The sequence below is a fragment of the Dendronephthya gigantea genome, unplaced genomic scaffold (genome assembly GCF_004324835.1).
Source record: "Dendronephthya gigantea isolate DGI-Jeju-01 unplaced genomic scaffold, DenGig_1.0 000026F, whole genome shotgun sequence".
Lineage (NCBI taxonomy): Eukaryota > Metazoa > Cnidaria > Anthozoa > Malacalcyonacea > Nephtheidae > Dendronephthya > Dendronephthya gigantea.
The window spans coordinates 1,172,869-1,183,509 of NW_021163036.1; the positions used below are offsets into that span (position 1 = coordinate 1,172,869).

A 10,641-nucleotide genomic window follows, 5' to 3' on the forward strand; every position below is an offset into this window, starting at 1 on the left:
GCGTGTGGTCAGCGAAGGCAGGCTTGTTTTCCTTGTTTGTTAACGGCACTGGTTTACCAAATGTTGTTATATCATTCTGGGAAAGTTCCGCGCTGGTAAGACACGTACATATTCATTCTTTCACCGTGGAACTGCTTTACAGCTAAAGAATTGCCGTCAGTTGGTAAGTTCGCCAGAATATTAACATGTAGTTTTACTTTGTGTTGTATGCATGCACATAACGGTCTTTATAAATCCCGGCTGTTTTTGCTCGAATAATCAGCAACCGTTTGCCGACTGAACGACATCATCGGTGTGGGTTAGTGTCGCTTATAACTCGCGTAAACTCTGTTTGCGAGAACTTAGATTGTGCTTTTGAGACATGCTTGAACTTGACTTACACAAGGCTTTGGGTCAATTGGGTGATTCGAAATTTTTTATGATTAACCAGCCTTGCGGTGCATCACGGGGCTGTTGTCACCGAAGTACTTGATGAAAGTAAATTGAAAGTTGAAAGTTGAAACACAGATTGAAACAAAGCGATACAAGCTAACAAGCAGAACATTTGAAATAAAAACCATCTTTAAAAAACTGCAGCACACTCGCTCGGTCAAAACAAGACGAGTCTTGATTACAAAAACATTACATATAATTGATGATATTGTTATATTACTTTTTGGAAAGCTGTCGTTGTTTTCCTTTAAAGACATATACAGTAAACATACAACGAACACACAGTAACAGAAATGTGCAGAAGGATAACTCGGCCTTACAATGCGACTTTTTGCAATATGCAATACAACTAGGCAGAATTATGGTTGAGAAGCCAGGATTTAGTTGTTTAACATGACCAGTGACTGTCCTGGATAATAGTGGACAATGACGAATAATGAGTTATGCATGGGGACATAAAACGTAAAAGGGCGGACATGAGCGTTCCTCACGGTGACTGTATGTTCATTATACTGAAAAAATACTCACTTTCTATTACAACAAGTATTCGGTCACAAATATACTACAATATTCAATAACTACTAATAAGAATAGTAACCGAGTTTTCATCTTCAATAGAGTTTGTATCGAATAGGATACCAATTTATTTTTAAATGCTTACGATGAGAAAGTGTTGTATGATATATTTTAATATATTCGGCTTTGAATATTTTGCACGGATACTTGTCCTAAGTCTTGAAATTCATATTATCGGCCACAGGCACGCAAATCTATGCTCGCAATAACTCTCAGCTTAAAATATTATAATGGCGATCGTCCTCTGCTACCATGGTAACCACTGGCGTACGGTCCGGCATATCTTCGGGATACGACGCTATGAAGTCGGACTGACCGTAGTGCGAAGGTCTGACCACCTTTATCGTGACTCCCAGCGTGTAGCCAAGTAGATGCATCTCAACCTAGTAGAGCGATTAACATATATTGGCACTAGATTAATCGGGAGGAAACCTAAACTAAACTAACTTTATTTACACTGAATAGCTCTATCAGTTCTAAACTGTTCTTCCTAGAGGTCCAGTAAGGATCATCTCTTATTGATCCAGTGTTACTACAGGAGGAAACCTAAACTAAACTAACTTTATTTACACTGAATAGCTCTATCAGTTCTAAACTGCTCTTCCTAGAGGTCCAGTAAGGATCATCTCTTATTGTTCCAGTGTTACTACAGGAGGAATCCTAAATTGACTTTATTTGTACTGGATAGCTCTATAAGTTCTAAACTCGTATTCCAGAGGTCTATAGCAGTCAGGGAACACAAACTTTAGGATGATTCTAACTGGACTCCTTGGAGCAACAATTGGGTGCAAGTGAAATCGACATAACAGTCACAAACTAGACCGTTTTCTATACCTGCTCCAAACCTCCGGTATTGCCAACAGCATTCAAATGCTTGGCCATAAAATCCCGAGGATTCATTGACGTATCCCTTGCAAACATAATAATCGCAAAGAGAGGAACATCTTCGTCAGCCTTGCTCCGGGTGTGCAGTTTTATCGCAGTGTCCAGCATCAAAAATTTCACTGCTTCGAGAATTCGAACTTCGAACTCGACTGGTTTGTAGTTAAAATTGGCCAAAAGATGAGCGACTCTTCCTTCCTCGTTTTCCATTTGGGCGTTCAACTGAACCTGGTTAAGAAACGTTTGTGTTCAGTTAATCTTCAAAACCAATTTGAAATCATGATTGAAATATCCTGTTTTGAAATATACATAACGAGAGTAGGCGCGGAGGACTTTAACGACAAATCTTACCAAGTCATACAGTTCAGTCAAACAGGCTTTTAATTCATCGCGAACTTGATCTCTCCTAACTGGAAGCCTCGAGGCAAAATTCCATCGATCAATCCAACCAAAACCGTCTTTCGCCAACTCTTGTGGAAGCTAAAAATTCACCACATTCTGTTGTGATAAATTGTTTTGAATAACATTCTCGGTCCTAAACTATCCCCTCTAAAATTTGGACAAATTTCGACTTGACAGTGCTGCAGTTTATACTTTGCCAAAAGTTTGTCACTCTTCAAGTGCCGGAACCATGGTTGCAGATTTAGAATATATCAAAAGTAAGTTTAAGGTACTTTGTAAAACTTTGCAATACATTTTGTTATTGAAAGATTTTGTCTTCATGGATTTATTAGCCTTCAAAGTTACCGGACATGGCGTCAAAACAGAATGATTATGGAATCAATTCAAACAAACCTCTTGAATTCGTCCCAGTTTTGACAGGATAGGAATTTTCTTCGCAAGAGCTTGAAATAATGCAGCTCGTATTGCGCAATAATTGTCGCCACGGATCACGCGAAGGTTGTTCAAACCTAACAACTGTGGAATCTGAAAATACCCCTGGAAAAGAGAAAAAGTCGAATTGTTTAACGGTTTGTGAGGATCCAATCTCACCTCTGATGGATGGAATATAGTCTATTTAGTGATATATAAGCTGTACGAATTTGCTTCAATCGATTAACTTCCTATACATTACACATCAACAAACTATAAAACATCCTCAAGTGAGTGATTAAAGTTAGGAATAATTGCCGAGGCTTCAGCCGCTTGTCCGTGAATGGTGGTAATTCAAGTGGTTTTTGTTTGAATATTTGTTTATTCTCCTAACTTAAAATATGCCCAGACGCATCCACGATGCTTGAAACAGTCAGAAAGGTTTTCCTTGTGATATAAAGCCATCAGTTTTAGTAAAAAACTGATAAAAGAATGTTTTCAGTGGGTTCTGGTGAGGATAACTTTCCTGGTACAATTCAGCCTACTTAGTGTGTAACTCCAGACGATTTTACCGCAGGATTCTGGGCTGACAAAACTCCCTAGGAAGCATTGTCTCGAGGGTAAAGGAACTGATCATGTGGACAGTTTAATACACAGAGAGATTTCGTAAACTCTTACTTCTCTTATAGCTATGGCTTTGTCTGTCTCGCTCTTCCACTCGTTTCTCGCGTATTGCACGACATTATAAACCTCGCCAATACTCTCTAGACGATGACGAGGCAGCCCTAGTGATGGTTTTTCACGCGGCAAATTATCCAGAGTGTCATCCATGGTGTCATCGTCCATCGCAAACAGGTCACCTCTTATGTCATCTTTGGGAGAAGGTGGATTTTGATAAGAATCCACGCTTGTTTTCTCTATTTTTGGTTCTATTTCATGCATCGAATCTTTCGGTACATTTTCATAAATATTTTCGTCCGTTTTCCCATTTTTATGCTTTGTTGCAACGTTCAAAGAAGTATCTTCGATCATCGCATCTTCGATCATCGCATCTTCGATCATCGCATCTTCGATCATTGCATCTTCGATCATCGCATCTTCGATCATCGCATCTTCGATCATCGCATCGGCCACCGCCTGTTCTACGTTGCCAACTTTAGTTTCCATCCGAATTTCATCTTCTGCCTCGGTTTTGGAATAATTTTTTTTATATATCACCCCCGTTCTGTCCTCATTCACAGTGACATGATCAAGTGAAGGAATCTCGCCAAAGGATTGCTCAACTTGTTTCGTATCTTAAAATTGAATAAAAAATTTTATCAAGTGAGGATATGGATTTCGTTTCCCTGTGATAACATTTGGGTATTCATTTACGACGAAAGCATTCAATTTTTCAACAAATGAAAAGACTTGTAATTACTTGCAAGAAAAGACCTGTGCGACAATTTTAAAGCTGGGCTGGTTGTATAAACTCTTGACTACAATTTGAGTAGTTAAACCGTAGCTTAAAAATACACGATGGCCGATGATACTTTCTATGGCTATAGTCAATTTATTCTATCGTCGACCACCCTCAAGTTGGGAGCATTGCGAAAAAGGCTACTCAATTTGAAATTAAACCTTCAGTTATTAAATGAAATTGTTTACAACTTTATTCATGTTATTGTTTAAAAAAACTGTAAACATTCTTCAACTCTTAAGTCGCTGTACCTCTGGAACCGGTGTTTCCTTCATTGTTGATCTTCTCGGCCGATTGCTTCCCGTTTTTTTTACCTTTTCCTTTTTCATTTGTCGTGTTTCCTGATTTGCCATCGCTTTTGCGGCCACTTTCTTTTCGATTCATAATCAGTTTGGGGACGTACCACTTTGAGGAACGGAACTTTTCCTCCTTTTCTTCGCTATGCGCTGATTTCTTGTTGTTCGCGTCGCTTGTTTTGCACTTACTTCGGGTTTGTTTTGAAACTCTTGAATCTTGTTTCTTTGGATCCACTTTAGAAAGGCTTGCATGATCAAGCGATTTGGAGCCGCTTGTGCGGTCCTTATCACGACTTATGAATGAACTTGTTGGTAAACTACGATGCATCATTATTCGACTGAGAAAAGATGGTCTGGTGGGATAGTTGTCCGGGCCTTGATTTTCTATCTCTTCGTCCCTGTGGGGTTCTTGACCACTTGCGTTCGAGTTTTGACTCTCCTTCTAAAGGTAAAGTCTGAGTCAGTGAGGGGAGAGGTGCTGGTCTAGTGAATGGTAAATGAGAGGTGGGTGAGGGAAGGTGGGGGTCCAATGAATGGTAAATGAGAGGTTGGCGAGGGAAGGTGGAGGTCCAGTGAATGGTATGTGAGAGGTGGGTGAGGTCAGTGTTGTAGGTTTTCTGGGTAAATGAGATGTAAGTGGCGGCAGGCAAGGGTAGGGGGGAGCTACAGTAGAATGATATACCAAGGATATTGCAAATGACTTACGTCTAAACTGTCGTCCGATGCTTGAAATGAACCACCTAACAAATCACCATTTTCTTGGTGATCTCCCTTATTTCGAATCCTTCGTTTCGCTGCTTTATTTTTTCCCTTAGACCGCTTTCGTTGACAACAATGATACCCAATAAATAAAATCACTAACGAGCAAAATGCCAGGATTATAACGAGGCTAATGTCTGTCGCATTAAACTTGTCTGGCTTGTTTGGATTTTTTAAACCTAAAAAATTTAAAATAAAAAGACAATCAGTACCTTCTCGAAGCTCGTTCCCTCTAATATCTGTCTTTGATTTCAAAATATGATTTATGAACATTGTTTTTGAACTAAAGCGACACTGGTAGGACTATGGTGAATGAGCTGTCAAAACACTTTCACATTTCACTTTAGACAAATCAGAGTTAAAACTTAACCCTTGTTTATCCTCGGTTCGTAGCAAATCACGACTATTCTCGATTCCACATGAAGGCAGCGATGTCGAAACGGTAAACACTAAACAATGGTTTCTTATTGATAAACTAAACGGGTCCGGAAAGAACAATTTATAATGAACAATACAGAATTGAACGAGTCCATATTCAGTTTCGTCAACCAGACAACCCAAGTTCACAACTGCCTGTAGTTGAAACATTAACTAAATAAATAAGATATGAGCCTGAACTCTCCTGAGCCGAGTAGAGAACATATATGGATACATTTAAAGCGTACAATAAAATAACAATATAAGTGTACAAAATGTAATGAACACTTTAAAACATGCATTATGCATATCGCATTCAAATGTCAGCCGATCGTCAATATTTAACCACAGCTAACAATGAAATACACAGCGCTTCACTGAAATGTGTACCTACCAGATTTTTTCATGGCCAAAAAGAAATGCAGGTCGCCAAAATTTTCGTGGAAATGCTCATTCTTTATGCGAGAATTCAATAAAACGACAACAAAACAACGCCATTTTGAAAACAGGCACCAGTCTCCTTGCCCTGAAGACGAGCGTGGGTAACACGCAGTCGTCGCGCGTGGCAGGACCACCAGGCTGGGCTGGGCTGGGGTATGAAAATAGGGTTGGCCCACTGGGCTGGTAGAACTGGTTTGCGTTTCCTAAAAGTATATTTTGTAACCCAAAACGGGCGAGGTCCACTAGAGCCATCAGCTTAGCAAAGTTTTGCTAATTTGTTTTCAACAATCAATATTTATAAAGTTAATTAAATACCAATTATTTCCTAATGAGAACTGAATCTCCTAATGAGAAAGGAATTTTGCAAAGCCATTACTACAATCTATTATATTGATTTTTTATCATCTTTTTACTCAATTACATCAAATACTATGCATCTTATTCTATGGTTCAAAGACTCCCCACATAAATTCCATTGCATTGTTTATATAGTCAGAAGAAGTATGCATACTTCATAATCACTTCAAAAATAAGAGGATATTTATATTAAGATGGGACTTAATTATTAGAGTAGAGGTCTTGGTTTGATCACTTTGATGTACAATTAAGTACGCATTAGTTCATGGTTTAGGGGTAACAGACACCTCGTTATTAAGATTTTTCAAGTCCCACAAGTTTAGAACTTATTTCCCAGAGTTTTTTGGCAACGCCATCATCCTGGGCATGTCTCGATGGTTCTTTTAACTTGCAGTCGGAAAAATACAATCCGCTCACATCTTCGAGTTCCTTCGAGACAGCTAGATGGATGGTGGTCTGTGCCCCCTGCTCCGGCGATTTGCTCAGAAAATGCATTCCGATCATGATAAAGAACATGCCAATTGGATGTGTGAAATTTGTTGCTATCTCAGTGATTATAACTCCAGGATGAAGAGCGTTGATGGTGACACCAGTGCCTTCAAGGTGCTTGGCTAGTTCTCTCGTAAATAGCATACAAGCAAGTTTGCTTTGACCATAAGCATCCCTTTTGTGGTAAAACTTTTCGCTGTGCATGTTTTCAAATTTAAACTCTTTTGTCAGCATTTGGTGAGCGGAAGATGCCACCACAACAATACGAGATGGTGCTGTCTTCTTCAACAAATCAAGAAGCAGATTTGTCAATAGGAAAGTTCCAAAATAGTTCACTCCCATTGTCACTTCAAAGCCATCTTCAGTTTTCGACAGTACCGGGGGGTAAGCAAGTGCAGCATTGTTTATCAATACGTGAAGCTTTGGTTCGTTTTTGTTGATGTCTTCGGCAAATTTACGAATGGAAGTCAACGATGCAAGATCCAGTTGTTTGAGGACGATTTCCTTGCTGCCAGTTTCTTCAACGATATCGTTTAACGCCGCTTCGCCTCGCTTCAGATCCCGACAAGCCATGATCACACGCGCCCCCCTTTTTGCCATCTCGATGGCCGTCGCTTTGCCGATGCCCGCGTTTGCTCCGGTTATCAAAACTGTTTTCCCAGCCATCGTTGTTTTGCTAGTGCAAACGCCACCGGCAACAAACTCCTTGATAAATGCTCGATATATCAGGACAAGAAGCGCCGCTACAACGGCTGAACACACAAGAAAATCCATCGCTTTTCAGTCGTTTGTGACACTCGGTCTGACTGACTTGTTCGTCTTTTAATAGATATGAAAGAGTGAATTTGTTATACCAGTTACACTGATGTTCAAAGAAGAGCTCGTGCACATTGGAGCATTCGTAACTAACTACTCGTTCACATCTATCAAAAGAAGAAAATCGCAGAAGAGTAAACGGGCATCTCTCTAACTGATAAAACATAAGCTAATCTGGATCGGTGCCATTGACTAAAGCTGGTTTTCCCTTGCAGAAAATTTGTGTGCGGCGTGGAATTTTTCATCGTCTCAGGCTGCGCGGCTTTCATGAATCCAATCCCGTCTCGTGATCGCCTTGGGTATCACTACTTGGCCTTGACCATGTCCATGGTGTTGAAATTACGTACCAGTCAGTACTGGTGGATACATGCTACTTGTATTAAAGGTCAAATGGCTCGGTATTTATGAACTTGAAATTTCGTTTGGTCCTCATATCTTCAAACGTTGGCAAGTTGTTCAGTTCGCAAGCTAAAGAAGGTAGCACCTCCTTTTTAACTGGTATGTAATGGCGTTTTTGTAACTAATCAAAGTTGAACCTTTTTCATCCATTTCACTTTTTCACTGTCCGAACTGCCTCTTTAAAAATTTAATGGTTAGAGATAATTCGGGTTGGTTCACTGTAAAATCCAGCAGCGAGTGTCCTAGCGTCCTAGCCTTGACTATAGGTGGCTAAGCTCGTATTAATTTGTTTAAATATCTATTGTAATGTACTGTAATTGTAAAAATTTTCGAGTGAATTAAAGTTATGTTATGTTATGTTGACGAGCGTGTAATGGTAATTATATAATTCTATTGTTGCCAATATGCAGAGCAGCTATATGATTTAAAACGGGGGCATTTCAAGAGAGGGCGTATCTTTTGTCCACCTAGCTAGCCACTGCTAGTAAATGGGAAGAGGAGCATGCAGTTGCTCGTGCTATCCCTCTAGTTTTCGGCGTCCTTGTGACTAGCTCACCTCTCGTTCTTAGATCAACAGTAAGAAACATGTGGTGTGGCAAAGAGGTTCGTGTTCCACGTCAATGGGCTGTTTTAGAGCAGGAGGTTCTCAAAGAAAAACCGGATCCAGAACTCGTGGACATTGACGGGATGATAAAATGGATCACAGAATGTGATATAGTCGATGAGAATGTAGTACGAGCATATGTGAAGTTGGTAAAGCCTTATTACTTCATACGATTGATCTATCCCATTCTCCCAAAGGATAAGTTGTGCGTCGAAGCCTGCAAAATTTTTCTGCACTTTGTGATTAGCTTGTACTGCAGCGATGACCGCACAGAACTGGAATGTGATCTGGATGACATAGTGAAGATGTGCGACGCGTACGAAAACCTAAAAGAACCAGTCTTCGAAATGTTTCCTAAGTTTCCAACCATCAAAGAGATGCAAAGTTCGTTGAAGTTCTTGTCGGATTCCAAGCTTATCTCGCCCGTGGTGCTGTGCATGGACTTCGTGAACAAGGTCACATCCTGCGTCATCGAGTACGGAGAATACTCGGAGACGGCCGTGCTCGACTTCCGGCGAAGGTTTTTGAACACGATCGAGTTCTATTTACGAGGTTTGGAGATGGAGAAGAAAATGCATCGCAAGGATACGGAAAACAAAACACTTTGGCGTCGAATTTTTGATGGCGGGCCTCTGTTTTTCCTTCCTTATGTGGAGATTTCCTCATTTTCTTTGGGAAAAGTAGAAGGGCATATTCCAACAATCAGTGAGATGTACATCGTATCAGCATTTGTCTGTATTATCGTCAACGACCTGTACTCGTACAAACGCGAAACTATGGAGTCCATCAATTGCGACAGCGTAATTAAACACTGGCTCAGCGACGAAAAAATTTCAAGCATGGAAGAAGCCTGTGAGAAAGTTTCGAGAATCCTCAATGCGACCGTGCAATACATGTTCGAGAAGGTGCAACGGGTGAAGCTCGATTATCCAAACTCCCCCGAGGCGCATGTCCTCTATGAGTACATCGCGCACGTGACCATCGGCTGGTTGTACATGCATGAGGAAGGCAATGATCGCTATAAGGACTCCCCGTGGAGGGTCTCGTTAACTGAGGTGGAGGAAGATAAGATCCAGGAGTGGCTGAGCTGCAAGGATTCGTACGGGTTCGAAGCCCTTAACCAGTTCCTGGCGTCTAACCCGAAGGCTGAGAAGATCATCGATGCTCTCGGTGGGGATGAAATTATACATGGTGGACTTATCAATGAAAGTAGTTAAGATCCCACTACATATTTTTTTAACTTTTGTAGAACCAGAAATATACGCAACAATTAAAAAAAACTGCCCCAATAATATCATTCGACATTTCATTAAGTATGTTGACAACTTTGACACTCAATAAATCAAATAATTAACATTTGATGATATGATCTGACACAAAATAAAAGATGATTGGTTTGAGAATAACTTAATAAAGTCGAAATATCACCGCAAATTGTTGTGTTGTTTGTTATAACCCGTATTTTGAGTTCATCAGATGTTGTTTGTCAAAGCATGTTTCTTCCTATATCTCTGCATGTATTGCTGTCAGAAATCGTTGCATGTATTGCTGTCGAAAAGCGAATTCATATTCTTCAAAGGACAGGCATAAAAAGGAAATTGTTTCCTTTCTGAAGTCCGCTGCGTGATCAATAGAACAAAATTCAATCAGAAACAAGATCTGGGACAAAACTGAATTATCATTTCCTCCATTTCATATGACTTTGGCACTTGAAAATTCTGAGTAATTCTATTATTGTTATGCAGAAACGAGTTCGTCTTTCAGTCAATTGGGAATTAGAAATTTGAATTGCGTGGATTCGGTCTACTAAATAGAGAGCTTTAGCAGTGACTACGAGTACATACGACTACGAGTACATACGACTACGAGTACATACGACTACGAGTACATACGACTACAAG

The 10,641-nt window shown here is 40.1% G+C and overlaps 1 protein-coding gene and 1 pseudogene across 3 annotated transcripts; both read right to left on the minus strand.

The window, feature by feature from the left end:
* Positions 1-639: 639 nt before the first annotated feature.
* LOC114523227 lies at positions 640-6,135 on the minus strand. 3 transcript variants are annotated; one of them, XM_028544093.1, is made up of 9 exons: positions 6,029-6,135; positions 5,164-5,396; positions 4,414-4,900; positions 3,816-3,998; positions 3,382-3,770; positions 2,686-2,829; positions 2,242-2,370; positions 1,843-2,118; positions 640-1,391 (listed from the first exon to the last, which is right to left on the minus strand). In XM_028544093.1, exons 1-9 carry the CDS (start codon positions 6,039-6,041, stop codon positions 1,221-1,223), a joined length of 2,025 nt encoding a protein of 674 aa, XP_028399894.1. In that variant the 5' UTR covers positions 6,042-6,135; the 3' UTR covers positions 640-1,220. The 3 variants fall into 3 exon arrangements, with proteins under 3 accessions (XP_028399894.1, XP_028399893.1, XP_028399892.1); XM_028544092.1 differs by having other exon boundaries at positions 3,382-3,998; positions 4,414-4,897; XM_028544091.1 differs by having other exon boundaries at positions 3,382-3,998.
* Positions 6,136-6,462: 327 nt separating this feature from the next.
* Positions 6,463-7,956, minus strand: LOC114523128 (annotated as a pseudogene).
* Between the last annotated feature and the right edge of the window lie 2,685 nt (positions 7,957-10,641).

Bases quoted from the DNA above. Each gene is read 5' to 3' on its own strand.
- LOC114523227 (XM_028544091.1), bottom strand. The intron at 2,830-3,381 runs GTAAGAGTTTAC...TCTCTTTTCCAG, and splicing joins AAGCCATAGCTATAAGAGAA to GGGTATTTTCAGATTCCACA. The intron at 2,371-2,685 runs GTTTGTTTGAAT...GTGAATTTTTAG, and splicing joins AACTGGGACGAATTCAAGAG to CTTCCACAAGAGTTGGCGAA.